Source organism: Schistocerca piceifrons, unplaced genomic scaffold (genome assembly GCF_021461385.2).
Source record: "Schistocerca piceifrons isolate TAMUIC-IGC-003096 unplaced genomic scaffold, iqSchPice1.1 HiC_scaffold_2341, whole genome shotgun sequence".
NCBI lineage: Eukaryota > Metazoa > Arthropoda > Insecta > Orthoptera > Acrididae > Schistocerca > Schistocerca piceifrons.
This window is the reverse complement of record NW_025728275.1, coordinates 1,205,363-1,221,103: the sequence shown is the minus strand read 5'-3', so window position 1 is coordinate 1,221,103 and position 15,741 is coordinate 1,205,363. Positions and strand designations below refer to the sequence as shown.

The following is a 15,741-nucleotide window of genomic DNA, read 5'->3' as shown; positions in this document are numbered from 1 at the left end:
AGAGTTACAGTCAGTGCCCTATGGCCTTTGACACATTATTGATATTTGCAGACGCTTGTGTGTGCATGGTGTTTTGTTGTTGCGAATTGCACATTTCCTTTGCCATTAAAGTTTTATTTTTTCCCTCTCGTTTACATTTTATTGCTGCAGCATCATTCTCCAGTAGAAAGATACAACAACATTCTTTGCTAGAGAATCACTTCTGCAGTCAAAATTACAAAAGTTAACTGCACCCTGCACTAACATATGCATTCTGTCAGACAACACAACCAGCTCATGCTTATTTCTCAGTTTAGCACTGATATACGTCATGTGTCTGGGATCGACAATGTAGTGGCTGATTGTTTGTCCAGAGTCAGCAGCATTGCAAATATGATCAATTACGCCAACCTCACTGCAGCACAGCTAGCTGATGTGAAATTACAAGCAGTTCTGCCAAATGGTGAATCGGTGACAAAGGAATATTGTGATATGTATAAATCGAAGCTGAGACCCTTCCTACCTCTGGAATTTTGGAAGGACACTTTCCATTCGCTGCACAACTTATGTCATCTAGGCATATGAGCTACAACGCGCTTAGTTAAAATGCATTACGTATGGCCTGGAATGCAAATGGACTGCCGTGAATGGACGAGATGCTGCTTGAAATGCTAGCGTAGCAAAATAAATTGCCACGTCCACTCACCAGTAGGAAGCTTTCCAATCATGACAGCATGATTCACGCATGTCCACCTTGACATTGTTGGCCCACTTTCATCATCTGATGGTCACCGTTATGTACTTAAAATGACTGAACGGTACACTCTATGGCCAGAAGCTGCACCAGTGGACAATGTTACAGCAGAAACTATTGCATTCACCTTCATCACACACAGTGTCACGTTTTGGTTGCCCGCTGCAGATTACGACGGACAGGGGATGTCAATTCGAGTTCGATTTGTTTTGAGGGTTGACAAAATTTTGTGGCACACTTCACCACCGGATGGCCAGCTACCCACCCCGCCAGCTACCCACCCCGCCAGCTACCCACCCCGCCAGCTACCCACCCCGCCAGCTACCCACCCCGCCAGCTACCCACCCCGCCAGCTACCCACCCCGCCAGCTACCCACCCCGCCAGCTACCCACCCCGCCAGCTACCCACCCCGCCAGCTACCCACCCCGCCAGCTACCCACCCTCCAAAGCACATTCAAGCCAGACCTGGATGCTTCTTCAAGCGAATTGGTTTATAGTGAAGCATTGTGCCTGCCGGGAGAATTTGTAGCTACCGACATTCTGCCGAACCCTACGGGTGACCAGCTGGCATTTCTCCGCCAACTGTGACAACTTGCGGCTCGCCTCCATCCACAGCAACCTCACGAACATGGGACCCTTGCCATGTTTGTCCATCATGATCTGTCCTCCTGCACACACGTCAAGTTATGAAGGGAAAGTATTAAACCCTCGCTCCAACCACCATATTCCGGCCCACATCGTGTCTTAACTAGAGGAAGCAAGACTTTGGACATCTAGATCAATGGGAAACGGACTACAGTCTCCTTTGACCGCGTGAAACCAGCGTGCATCTTTCAGGAAGCAACGAGGCCTTACCTACCACAACTTCCAGCTCACTCAGCAATAACTCCATCAATGTCGTCGCCGATGCAGCCAGGTTTCATCGCAGATCAACCAACACGCACCTCAAGATACGGACGACATGTCAAATTTCCAGCACGCTATTTGGGATGATGCTCCACTTCCACCATGAAATCAGATGTGGCGTCTGCTGTCATCATCCAGTGCCATGACATGCACGGGTGTTTGGAAGTACAGTGCTGCAAAACTTTCCCGCTGGATGTCAGACATTATACACAAGCAATATTTGTTCTCTGTTTTATTCTTTGGTTGTTGATTTCTGGTTCCACGTTCTACTCCATGGTGAAAGTGTGAATTCAAGTGTGTCATATTGGATAATTTACCGTACTGAACTTTTCTCACACATTCACATGAGTTATTGGTTGCAGTATAATATTGTCTGTTCCGACTGCAGGGTTTCGTAAATAAATTATTCCATCAAGCTGAGACGAGCCTACTTCTCTTATTCATCCTACAATCACACACAGATGTTAAACCATCCATCACAGTAATTCAAACCAGTACCGACAATCATTGCCTGAGAAGGGAATCTAACCCACATACTATGTATACAGGCCTACTGTTGACACATCAGACCACCAAACACCACACAGCCTGGCAATAATCATTTGGTAATGGAGTTACACTGTAACGGATGAGAGTTCTGACTCCCTGATTCCTTGCAGTGGATTTATGGTTCATTCCCTTGTTTGATCAAATCACAGTTGCCCAGCTGGCATAGCGACCCAATATGTAAATTTGACTTGATTTTGTAATAACTGAAATAATATTACATAATGACCAGCTACACAAACTGCTGACACTGTAGAATGCAGAAACTTTCGCACAAATTATGCCTTCCACTTGATCTACTCTGCTGAACTATCTGCATCTGCTAAATGTTGGACACTACAGAAGTCTAGCTGTGTTACTACCCCATTTTTTCTGTGATTTAGTAGACCAAATCTCATCTGTCTCCTAACAGTATCAATCTATTGGAAGTTCAGATAAAATTTACTTAATTTTCTAACGTAACAGTAATAATAAAACTATGGAAAACATTTCTGAGAAAGAACTCATTGCGCCTGTCCTGATGAGAATAATTTCTATGCCACTGGACACTCACTGGATTCAGCCCAGATGATCACGCTGCATCATGCCTTGCAGCTATAATCTGGAGTGGACACTTCTGCACTCACATGGACAAGCATCACATTATTTAATATTTTCAGCATGGATCACCAAAAAATATCAAAAGGATGTAGTAGGATAATTCTCTGTCACTTCAGGGTTGACAGGCACATTCTACAGTGTTGCCATGTAACAATCAACATGCTGCTGGAGGAATTAAGTTTCCACAACCACTGCATTTCTTGAATGGCCTAACAATCTAGAAATGCAGATTTTATTTTGAAAATGCAGTGTAAGAGTTGCCAAATTGACAGAAGCCTTAAATATGACAGGTGTAAGAAAATGTGAATAAGCTACCCTAAAACCACAAATTGGAAACAGGGAAATTAACTGGATGGTCCTCCTCCTCATAGCTATCATTGTTTTACTTTTGTTTCAGTTTCTACATTATTAGCATATTCATATGAGACATATCAAGGAGTAGTTGCTAGAATAGACTGTTAGGCATAAATAAGAAAATAACTAATCATTATAATGCAGGGCTCAAAGACCTCAAGTTCTTATTTAAAAAGGAATTCAACCCCCCTACGATGAAACTGCAAGTTACCTGGTTTTTATAATTTTATCAGGAACTTCAACTGCTAGGTATACTTGGGAACTGAAGACAGTCACCTCATTTTGGAAGTGATGAACAAGGGTACCCAACTATCACACTATCATACACCTAACACAGCACCAGTACCCCATCCTTCCCCATCCCCATCCTCCATAGTGGATTTCTCTAACTATAATACCACACACAGAAACATATGTGAATTCTTGTGGTCTATCCACTCTAAATAAGATCAACATCTCTGTTTGAAGCTCAAATGTGTCTTGGGACATTGGCATACCATTACACAATTTCCATATCCTTCATCCCTCTGGGTCCTAAGGTCTCTTTTCTATTCCCTGTGAGGTATAACCATCAACTCCTGGTTTCCCTAAGTTTAAAACAGCTCCTACATTTGTTTAGGATCTATGCATTATTGCCAATCAATCACTCCAGTGGGTATAATGTTATTGTCATCTTGTATCACCCAGAGACCTTTGCATCTAGAAGCACTTCTCTGCAAACCTCAAATAATCTCCTCATTGTGGATATTAGAACAGTTCACTTGACATCATGGGAAACCCTCACATTAACTTCAGGACAGGTGACAAGTGTAGTGTTTTATGATTAACTGCTCTATACAAATGTAGGCAGGCAGCTTGTGTACCCTCAGCTCAAAGCTTGCTTAATTCATTGAAGCTCTCACAGCCTGTTCCACTGTTAAGAGCAGTCACTTATAAACTATGAACAATAAACTAATTAGGAAGCATTCCTTTTCCACCCACTCATTACTGTAGGCATGTAGACAAAATCTTAGGCAGTATCTTGATATTTTAACTTCTTGGCAGATTAAGAATGTGTATTAGACTGAGACTTGACCTTGGGACATATGCCTGCCCTAGCAAAAATAAAGCTCGTGAGTCGTGCTTGGCTAGCTCTGTCAGTAGAGCATTTGCCCATGAAAGGCAAGTTCAAGCCTTTGTCCGGCACACAGTTTACATGTTCCAGGAAGTTTCATACCAGCACACACATTGATGTAGAGTGCAAATTTCGTTCTGGTAGCTCAATATTCCCAACGGAATCAACTACAGCTACTTACACAATACCCTACATCATGCTTTCCATGGGACTTGTGAACTGTTGTCAGTTTTATATGTTACACAAGTAACTGTTAGTTGTAACACTGTAGTTTTGGCCCAAAAACAGTGCACACTCAGTATTTCAACATTTTTTGACTCCATTCCAAATCCTTCAGAATTCCAGTGTCATGAAACTGTTCTGCCATTTACAGTTAATTCAGTGGGTATAAGATATGAAACAACAGAAAACCATTGTAGGCTACTTGGGACAGCACATTCATGGCTTCCTAGTAGTAGTTGCATATTTACTCATTCTATAGTTGTTTACCTATTCTAGCATGTACTGCTTTATCGTTAAAGTGATAAATCACCAGAAATGGTTGCAGATTTCTAGTTAATGTTATCAGCTGTTCTAACATGTTCTCCTCCTCCTCTGAAAATTACATGAACAGCACATGACAAAAAATGCTTCCAGCCTTCCAACTCACTGTTAAAGAAGGTGAAAATAATTGACAAAGCAGTTTCTGAGAACTAACAGATAACAACATCACTATTGTCATAGTACTAACTACAGAATTTTGGTGCATACCACTGTTCACCTGTTGAGTATCAAAAGTTGTCTTATTAGTCTGTACAAAACAGAGCAAACTCTCATATTTTCTTAAGACTGTGTTACCTAATTTCATTCTGCATCTTTTGATTTGCACTAGCAAAGAGGAAAACAATTGGCATTACATATACCACTTTTGCAGATGTATTTGGCCTTATGGCAACAGTTTAATTCATATTAACAAGCACGATATCACAGAGCTACTGAGATATCAATACTAGAAACATTTTCTCACTGTCGTAGAAGCAGTTATGGTAGAAGAATAACAGCTTGCTAACAAAATGAAAGATGAAAGAAATTCTTATAATTTGTGAGTAAAATGATATCCTTTCATGTGAAATAATAAATTCTCTTACTGTCACTTATTATGCAAAAATTGCGCAGAAAATTTCACCAAGTTTACAGAAGTAGCTAATTAATTTGGAAGAATGATTCACCTCCAGTCTCAAAAGTAAGTCAACAATAACTGACTTGCCAAACAACTTAGAGATGTTTCCAAAGTCTCAGCTTCTCCAATAGCAGGAACGTATTGTAGAATGATTGTATGGTTAGTTGGTCAGTTGGTCAGTTGGTCGCTTAAAGAGACCTGCATACTAGGTCTTCAGGCCATTTTCCTCAAACAGGATGACAGACTTTTTTTGCACGCATTCTATTTAGTGACGAAGCGTCATTCACCAACAGTGGTAATGTAACCTGGCATAATATGCACTATTGGGCAACAGATAATCCACGATGGCTGCGACAAGTGGAGCATCAGGGATATTGGCGGTTTAATGTATGGTGCGTAATTATGGGAGGAAGGATAATTGGCCTCCATTTTATCGAGGAAGGGGGGGGGGGGACGGCGGCGAGGAAGGGGGGGGGGGACGGCGGCGAGGAAGGGGGGGGGGGACGGCGGCGAGGAAGGGGGGGGGGAAGACGAGGAGGGGGAGGGGGAAGACGAGGAGGGGGAGGGGGAAGACGAGGGGCAGGATGACGAGGGGCAGGATGACGAGGGGCAGGATGACGAGGGGCAGGATGACGAGGGGCAGGATGAGGAGGGGCAGGATGAGGAGGGGCAGGATGAGGAGGGGCAGGATGAGGAGGGGCAGGATGAGGAGGGGCAGGATGAGGAGGGGCAGGATGAGGAGGGGCAGGATGAGGAGGGGCAGGATGAGGAGGGGCAGGATGAGGAGGGGCAGGATGAGGAGGGGCAGGATGAGGAGGGGCAGGATGAGGAGGGGCAGGATGAGGAGGGGCAGGATGAGGAGGGGCAGGATGAGGAGGGGCAGGAAGAGGAGGGGCAGGAAGAGGAGGGGCAGGAAGAGGAGGGGCAGGAAGAGGAGGGGCAGGAAGAGGAGGGGCAGGAAGAGGAGGGGCAGGAAGAGGAGGGGCAGGAAGAGGAGGGGCAGGAAGAGGAGGGGCAGGAAGAGGAGGGGCAGGAAGAGGAGGGGCAGGAAGAGGAGGGGCAGGAAGAGGAGGGGCAGGAAGAGGAGGGGCAGGAAGAGGAGGGGCAGGAAGAGGAGGGGCAGGAAGAGGAGGGGCAGGAAGAGGAGGGGCAGGAAGAGGAGGGGCAGGAAGAGGAGGGGCAGGAAGAGGAGGGGCAGGAAGAGGAGGGGCAGGAAGAGGAGGGGCAGGAAGAGGAGGGGCAGGAAGAGGAGGGGCAGGAAGAGGAGGGGCAGGAAGAGGAGGGGCAGGAAGAGGAGGGTCAGGAAGAGGAGGGTCAGGAAGAGGAGGGTCAGGAAGAGGAGGGTCAGGAAGAGGAGGGTCAGGAAGAGGAGGGTCAGGAAGAGGAGGGTCAGGAAGAGGAGGGTCAGGAAGAGGAGGGTCAGGAAGAGGAGGGTCAGGAAGAGGAGGGTCAGGAAGAGGAGGGTCAGGAAGAGGAGGGTCAGGAAGAGGAGGGTCAGGAAGAGGAGGGTCAGGAAGAGGAGGGTCAGGAAGAGGAGGGTCAGGAAGAGGAGGGTCAGGAAGAGGAGGGTCAGGAAGAGGAGGGTCAGGAAGAGGAGGGTCAGGAAGAGGAGGGTCAGGAAGAGGAGGGTCAGGAAGAGGAGGGTCAGGAAGAGGAGGGTCAGGAAGAGGAGGGTCAGGAAGAGGAGGGTCAGGAAGAGGAGGGTCAGGAAGAGGAGGGTCAGGAAGAGGAGGGGCAGGAAGAGGAGGGGCAGGAAGAGGAGGGGCAGGAAGAGGAGGGGCAGGAAGAGGAGGGGCAGGAAGAGGAGGGGCAGGAAGAGGAGGGGCAGGAAGAGGAGGGGCAGGAAGAGGAGGGGCAGGAAGAGGAGGGGCAGGAAGAGGAGGGGCAGGAAGAGGAGGGGCAGGAAGAGGAGGGGCAGGAAGAGGAGGGGCAGGAAGAGGAGGGGCAGGAAGAGGAGGGGCAGGAAGAGGAGGGGCAGGAAGAGGAGGGGCAGGAAGAGGAGGGGCAGGAAGAGGAGGGGCAGGAAGAGGAGGGGCAGGAAGAGGAGGGGCAGGAAGAGGAGGGGCAGGAAGAGGAGGGGCAGGAAGAGGAGGGGCAGGAAGAGGAGGGGCAGGAAGAGGAGGGGCAGGAAGAGGAGGGGCAGGAAGAGGAGGGGCAGGAAGAGGAGGGGCAGGAAGAGGAGGGGCAGGAAGAGGAGGGGCAGGAAGAGGAGGGGCAGGAAGAGGAGGGGCAGGAAGAGGAGGGGCAGGAAGAGGAGGGGCAGGAAGAGGAGGGGCAGGAAGAGGAGGGGCAGGAAGAGGAGGGGCAGGATGAGGAGGGGCAGGATGAGGAGGGGCAGGATGAGGAGGGGCAGGATGAGGAGGGGCAGGATGAGGAGGGGCAGGATGAGGAGGGGCAGGATGAGGAGGGGCAGGATGAGGAGGGGCAGGATGAGGAGGGGCAGGATGAGGAGGGGCAGGATGAGGAGGGGCAGGATGAGGAGGGGCAGGATGAGGAGGGGCAGGATGAGGAGGGGCAGGATGAGGAGGGGCAGGATGAGGAGGGGCAGGATGAGGAGGGGCAGGATGAGGAGGGGCAGGATGAGGAGGGGCAGGATGAGGAGGGGCAGGATGAGGAGGGGCAGGATGAGGAGGGGCAGGATGAGGAGGGGCAGGATGAGGAGGGGCAGGATGAGGAGGGGCAGGATGAGGAGGGGCAGGATGAGGAGGGGCAGGATGAGGAGGGGCAGGATGAGGAGGGGCAGGATGAGGAGGGGCAGGATGAGGAGGGGCAGGATGAGGAGGGGCAGGATGAGGAGGGGCAGGATGAGGAGGGGCAGGATGAGGAGGGGCAGGATGAGGAGGGGCAGGATGAGGAGGGGCAGGATGAGGAGGGGCAGGATGAGGAGGGGCAGGATGAGGAGGGGCAGGATGAGGAGGGGCAGGATGAGGAGGGGCAGGATGAGGAGGGGCAGGATGAGGAGGGGCAGGATGAGGAGGGGCAGGATGAGGAGGGGCAGGATGAGGAGGGGCAGGATGAGGAGGGGCAGGATGAGGAGGGGCAGGATGAGGAGGGGCAGGATGAGGAGGGGCAGGATGAGGAGGGGCAGGATGAGGAGGGGCAGGATGAGGAGGGGCAGGATGAGGAGGGGCAGGATGAGGAGGGGCAGGATGAGGAGGGGCAGGATGAGGAGGGGCAGGATGAGGAGGGGCAGGATGAGGAGGGGCAGGATGAGGAGGGGCAGGATGAGGAGGGGCAGGATGAGGAGGGGCAGGATGAGGAGGGGCAGGATGAGGAGGGGCAGGATGAGGAGGGGCAGGATGAGGAGGGGCAGGATGAGGAGGGGCAGGATGAGGAGGGGCAGGATGAGGAGGGGCAGGATGAGGAGGGGCAGGATGAGGAGGGGCAGGATGAGGAGGGGCAGGATGAGGAGGGGCAGGATGAGGAGGGGCAGGATGAGGAGGGGCAGGATGAGGAGGGGCAGGATGAGGAGGGGCAGGATGAGGAGGGGCAGGATGAGGAGGGGCAGGATGAGGAGGGGCAGGATGAGGAGGGGCAGGATGAGGAGGGGCAGGATGAGGAGGGGCAGGATGAGGAGGGGCAGGATGAGGAGGGGCAGGATGAGGAGGGGCAGGATGAGGAGGGGCAGGATGAGGAGGGGCAGGATGAGGAGGGGCAGGATGAGGAGGGGCAGGATGAGGAGGGGCAGGATGAGGAGGGGCAGGATGAGGAGGGGCAGGATGAGGAGGGGCAGGATGAGGAGGGGCAGGATGAGGAGGGGCAGGATGAGGAGGGGCAGGATGAGGAGGGGCAGGATGAGGAGGGGCAGGATGAGGAGGGGCAGGATGAGGAGGGGCAGGATGAGGAGGGGCAGGATGAGGAGGGGCAGGATGAGGAGGGGCAGGATGAGGAGGGGCAGGATGAGGAGGGGCAGGATGAGGAGGGGCAGGATGAGGAGGGGCAGGATGAGGAGGGGCAGGATGAGGAGGGGCAGGATGAGGAGGGGCAGGATGAGGAGGGGCAGGATGAGGAGGGGCAGGATGAGGAGGGGCAGGATGAGGAGGGGCAGGATGAGGAGGGGCAGGATGAGGAGGGGCAGGATGAGGAGGGGCAGGATGAGGAGGGGCAGGATGAGGAGGGGCAGGATGAGGAGGGGCAGGATGAGGAGGGGCAGGATGAGGAGGGGCAGGATGAGGAGGGGCAGGATGAGGAGGGGCAGGATGAGGAGGGGCAGGATGAGGAGGGGCAGGATGAGGAGGGGCAGGATGAGGAGGGGCAGGATGAGGAGGGGCAGGATGAGGAGGGGCAGGATGAGGAGGGGCAGGATGAGGAGGGGCAGGATGAGGAGGGGCAGGATGAGGAGGGGCAGGATGAGGAGGGGCAGGATGAGGAGGGGCAGGATGAGGAGGGGCAGGATGAGGAGGGGCAGGATGAGGAGGGGCAGGATGAGGAGGGGCAGGATGAGGAGGGGCAGGATGAGGAGGGGCAGGATGAGGAGGGGCAGGATGAGGAGGGGCAGGATGAGGAGGGGCAGGATGAGGAGGGGCAGGATGAGGAGGGGCAGGATGAGGAGGGGCAGGATGAGGAGGGGCAGGATGAGGAGGGGCAGGATGAGGAGGGGCAGGATGAGGAGGGGCAGGATGAGGAGGGGCAGGATGAGGAGGGGCAGGATGAGGAGGGGCAGGATGAGGAGGGGCAGGATGAGGAGGGGCAGGATGAGGAGGGGCAGGATGAGGAGGGGCAGGATGAGGAGGGGCAGGATGAGGAGGGGCAGGATGAGGAGGGGCAGGATGAGGAGGGGCAGGATGAGGAGGGGCAGGATGAGGAGGGGCAGGATGAGGAGGGGCAGGATGAGGAGGGGCAGGATGAGGAGGGGCAGGATGAGGAGGGGCAGGATGAGGAGGGGCAGGATGAGGAGGGGCAGGATGAGGAGGGGCAGGATGAGGAGGGGCAGGATGAGGAGGGGCAGGATGAGGAGGGGCAGGATGAGGAGGGGCAGGATGAGGAGGGGCAGGATGAGGAGGGGCAGGATGAGGAGGGGCAGGATGAGGAAGTTTCATACCAGCACACACTCTGCAGCACAGTGAAAATCTCATTCTGTAAACATCCCAGGCATGTTCTCCAAGGCATGGGAAGAAGTATGGCAAGAGGATATACAAGCAGCATAAGAGGGAAGAGATATTGCAAAGGCTGGTGCCTTATGGTAGTAAAGCGTGAACTCACTGAAGAGCTACGATCCCCATGAGGTAACTCTAGGAAGTGACAGTAGTACCCATTACAGTTCCATTGAATAAGCACAACATGGGTATCCAAATGGGAGTGAATTACGTGGAACCAATTACACCAGTGGGTCACCATCCACCACCAAAGGCATCGGGGTGAGATCCATAAATAAGAGGCCCAATTCACAATGTGAGTGGGAAGATGACACCCTCAGGGGCACTAGGGACTTTTGTCCTGGGACTCCTCCTCCTCCACCTCCTCCTCCTCCTCAAGGTGAGGATGGTGGGGCACTGAGGTAGAGCAGGATTCTACAAGATCCACAATTGAAAGACACTGGTAGGACTTTGGGGCATACAGATTTGTGTCATGTGGTTGTGTTGTGGCAGCAAGTCTCTTGCCTGAGACGCACCACAGGGGAGTGTTTCTGGGAGGGAGCCTCATTACCAGCGGTTGCCAAAGAAGGTGCCACTACTTCAGCTGGGGTTAGGAAGAGGAGAGAGTAAATGGCGACAATTGGTGGGCAAGGAAGAGGGAGGCGAAGAAAGGATGTAACTGTGTCAAAAGTAGATGTCATTGACACTGAATGATGATCAAATTTCTGATGAGCCTCAGTGTAAGGAACAGTCCAGCAACTTATCTCCTTTTCTTTCTTGTACGCCGGGGAATCAGGTGGGTGTGAAGACTGATGGTCCTGACAACACACACAGCTGGTGGAATTCAGGCTCCCCTCATGAGGTGGGTGCCCTCTGTCACCACATGGACAATCTGCTATACATCAAGAAGACGTGTGCCCAGAAAGCAAGCACACAAAGGACTTCAGGGGTGGGGAATGTATGGCATCACATCACACCAGTAACACATAACTTTGACCTGCTCTGGGAGGTTATCTCCCTCAAATGCCAGAAGAAAGGAGGTGATTGGTGTGATTGTCCTTATGACCTTCGTGCACAAAATGAATGCCCTGACATTCAAGATTGCCCCAGAGTTCCTTACCAGTCGGAAAGATAATGTCCATATGAGAAACGACTTTCTGAACCATATTCAGAGACTGCTGATGTGTAACGGACACTGGGATGTTTCCAAGATGATAACAAGCATGAAGAGCTGCAGACTGAGCAGCAGTGGTAGTATTGATCGACAGTGAACTTAACTGCGGTGTACTGAGAAATTCCAGTTCGCCAATCTTGTCTCCAATATTACCTCAAACGATAATGGCTTTGTGGTGGTGGGTGCATCCTTGTCCTTCCTAATGCAGATCAGGTATTGGGGAAAGTGTGTCACCACAACTCAGCGAACCTGGCCCCCCTCACAGAGTGTACCCAGGGAAGTGAAGGCTGCAGAGTGTTATGAAGTAGTGGTCAATGATCTTTTACCTCTACAAGAGACAGCCACAGGAGAATGGCCAGAGTTTTGGAGCTTGATATGTTTCATATGGATATCATCTGCCCTGATACCACCCTATGATCAAGGGCCCTCCCCATTGGCACCACCCAGGCACACAGTGGCCTTTGCTGGAAGTTCTGATGCACCAGAATGACAAGCAACCACTCCTATGCACACACAGAGAGGCAAAAGCTCTGGTATCACAAGTGTAATCCCTGTGTACTCAGGTGAGTACATAACAGCCCTACCACACAGGCTGGCTGCACATACTTGTGACCTAGGGAGTGGAGGGGTGCTGTGGCAAGGAAGGAAGAGGTGAAGGATGGGTGGAGAGGAATCCAGACTATAGACTCAAGGGAGGGAGTTGTTCCGAATGGTTCACACTACAGACAGAAAATTTAGAAGTCAAGGTCAAACTCCCAAAGAGGGACCAAAAAGGGAGGATGAAAATGAAGGGGCAAGGGAAATAAAACAAGAAATACAAGAATCAATTGAACACCCAGATCAACATAACGAACAGCTCAGAGGATAGGCAAAGGCGCTGGTGAAGGAGCAAGGATAGGGGAGAGGGGGGCACTGTGAAGGAAATGCAGCCCAGGACCCAATGGTTGCCACCACCACAAACTCACAGAAGAATGTGAGGCCCCCTGGAGAAAAGGGAGAATAACTTTTCCTATGAACCCAACATAAAGCATTTATTTAGGAGCAAGTCGGCTTCAGAAATTTATGATGTGATGTTTTCCCATCAGCTTTGCAGATGAAGGTGCTAGGTTAATATGCAGTGATCCCCTTTTGGCTATGACATAATGGTTGTCTATAATTCGTTTTCATCTTGACCAGAACTTCATGTCTAATATGATTAACATGTTATTTCTAGCATATGTTCCTGGTCATATGCTACCAGTCACTGAGTTAGTATGTATCTCATTTTCTTTGACTGAAGTGGAAAATGCTCAGGGATCATCATCTTAACAATAAAATGTCATTTGACAAATCCATGGAGTAACTGATTTCATTACCAAAATTAACTAAGCAATGGCGCACAGTCAGTCATTTGTAATGTCCACATATTGGCCTATGCACTGAATTTGATAATTTTATTGAATCTGAATTTTGAAAATATAACTGCAAAGGTCCACAATTAACTTCAAAATTACACTTACATTTTATTGAAAGTGATTGGTTACACACAGCCTGAAAAACTTTTGCCTCATGACTAACGGAGCAGGAACATACACTGCAAAGTAGTTAACTTTCACTAACATTTTCCACACACAGGGATTTTACTTTTAATTCTGTGTTCTCAAGACAGCCACTAAAAATTTTAGCATTTCCCCATCTTGGAAAGTTTATTTTTGAAACTGAACAGAGTGTCACAGCAGCAGTTCTGTTACTACAGTAAAATTATTATCACAGGAATATTTGATACTACTAACAGTAGCACAATATATTTAATAAATTCTAAAAATTGGGAAGTAGCTATCTGAATGTTCAGAACTCCCGAGGTTAAATTTTACAGAATCTTATGACTGTAATAGCGATGAGTGGCAGGTGTAATAGGTCAACCAATAGGAATACATGTGTGCAAAAGTTCTTAGGGGGAGGAATGAAAATCATGTCAAGTCATCAGTAAAGCAGGCAGTGAACTTCTGTTTATTTATGGAATACTGGGGAAATAAAATCCATCTACAACGTGTATGAGAGACATACCAAATAGGACTAACAGGGAACATCAAATACATACAGAACAGGTTGGAACAAATTGTCGCAAGTTTGACTCAAGGGAGAGAGCCAAAGAGAAACTGAAGAAAGTCAACTGGCAGACACTAAGACACGGACTACCACCAGAAGGTCCACTAACAAAGTTTCTTTAAATCATGGCTCCAGAAGTGTTCTACAACCCTCTTCGTATTGCTGCTGTAGGAATTACAAGGAATGAGCATTGTTCTCGTACTCCATACGTGAATGGAATGGGAAAAAATAACACTAGTAACTGGTACAGTTGTATGTACCTACTGTCGTGCACATCACAAAGCTTTGCAGATTGTGGATGTAGACATATTTATACATTCCAAAAAGTTAAATGAATGTACACTAACACAAACTTGGAAACAAAAGTGAATAGTTTTTCCTTTTGCTCTGTTTGGAAGAATGCAAATTAGCAAGCTCCCAAATTTAAAAATATGGCAAATGGTGGTAATGTTAAAAAAAGGCGACTAAAAGTGACAGCAGTGGCAAATTTCCCTTTTATGCCAGTACACCACTGCAAGATGAAGTTCCTGAAGTACAGAATAATGACTTGGGTGCTAACCGTGGACACACTATTGTTATTGATGCTGTCAGTGTCAACAGAGTAGGCACATTACACTGGCTTCAATGACAACATTTCTGTGCTTTTTGATTGCTGCTGTGATGGACATTAGACACAGACACTTGTCTTAGCCCACACCTAATATCTGTATAACTAAAAATCAAAGGAGACCTTTTTTGAGCATTTTTATATAATACATCATCTTGTATTATCTTTCGTGGATGCATTCTTTCAGGTAAACACAAAGTTTACATACAACCCGTTAGATTTTTTAAAATTTTGACACTAGCTGGTAAAATTTGTTGCTCAGTTTCACTTTAAAATTGATGAATTATGAAAATGTGATCAGTGGAGTTCAAGAACAAATGGTATTAATGCTGAGAGGGAGCAATTCCCTCAAAGTAAGTTTTTTATGAACCACATGCATAAAAAATTGATCCCACTCGTCATGGAATGACAGGTGTCTAGCTCTATCTCTCAGCACACACAAATTAGCCTGTGTGGTAACAGCAATGTGAGGGGTGACAACTTTCCTGGCACTACGTCCGCCAGCTGGGGCACCATCATGATACTGAGCCAAGTCCAGGCTCCACACTGGCCAGCTGACAGATTTAACATTACTGGAGTAAAAACAATGTATAGTCATCCTAGTTACCCTATCAACAAGTTCTGCTGTTTTGTGGGCTGGGGAAATCTGATTCAGTCCATCTACCTCGTGCTGTCAGAGATCCGAATGAAGAACCATTAGTGTTATTTCAGCCAACCCTTTCCATTTTCAGGATGACAATATATTTCAAAGAATGGTTTGTGTGTGTTGCTGCTGCTGCTGCTGCTGCAGACTTCAGTGCAAATGCCAGTTCGATGCTGCTCCCCACACTATACTGTCCCTTGACAGTCCCCTTCATCTCTCAATCTCCTTACAGTAGTCTAGCATCTCACACCCCCTGTTTTTTTATCTGCCACACTTTCTTCCACTAATAAATTTACAATTCCTCTATGTCTCAGGGTGTATCCAATCTATCTATTCCTCTTTTACATCACTACTCTGCAGTTCACAGTTAACTGATTGAAATAGGGTATGCAGAACCATTTTTGGACTGTTTCCCAATCATTACACTATCAAACAGAATGGAAGAATAATGAACACTTTAATCTCTCTGGACATCTTCACATCTATCTTATTTTATTATTATGATCTTTTGTCCCTACGTATGTGGGGGTTGGCTGGTAACCCAGTTTGTGTATCTTATCCATGACACACAATTCTCAACAAGCTGTCCTTTTCACTTTTTCATTGGCCTCTGTCATTTCTGTCCTATGAAGATTCCATATTACTAAGCAATATCCCAGTAGAGAATTGACAAGTGTGGTGTAGGTAGTATATATAGTCAACCTGTTGCATCTTCTCAATGTTCTGCCAGTGAAACCCAGA

The 15,741-nt window shown here is 49.0% G+C and overlaps 1 protein-coding gene across 1 annotated transcript in view; it reads left to right on the top strand.

Annotated features, from left to right (window-relative positions):
* Positions 1-1,742: 1,742 nt before the first annotated feature.
* Positions 1,743-15,741, top strand: part of LOC124742880 — a 74,753-nt gene continuing 60,754 nt past the window's right edge. The window contains exons 1-2 of the mRNA XM_047248821.1: positions 1,743-1,835; positions 6,027-10,445. Coding sequence (XP_047104777.1) covers positions 1,743-1,835; positions 6,027-10,445 — 4,512 coding nt within the window. The remainder of the gene's footprint in view (positions 1,836-6,026; positions 10,446-15,741) is intronic.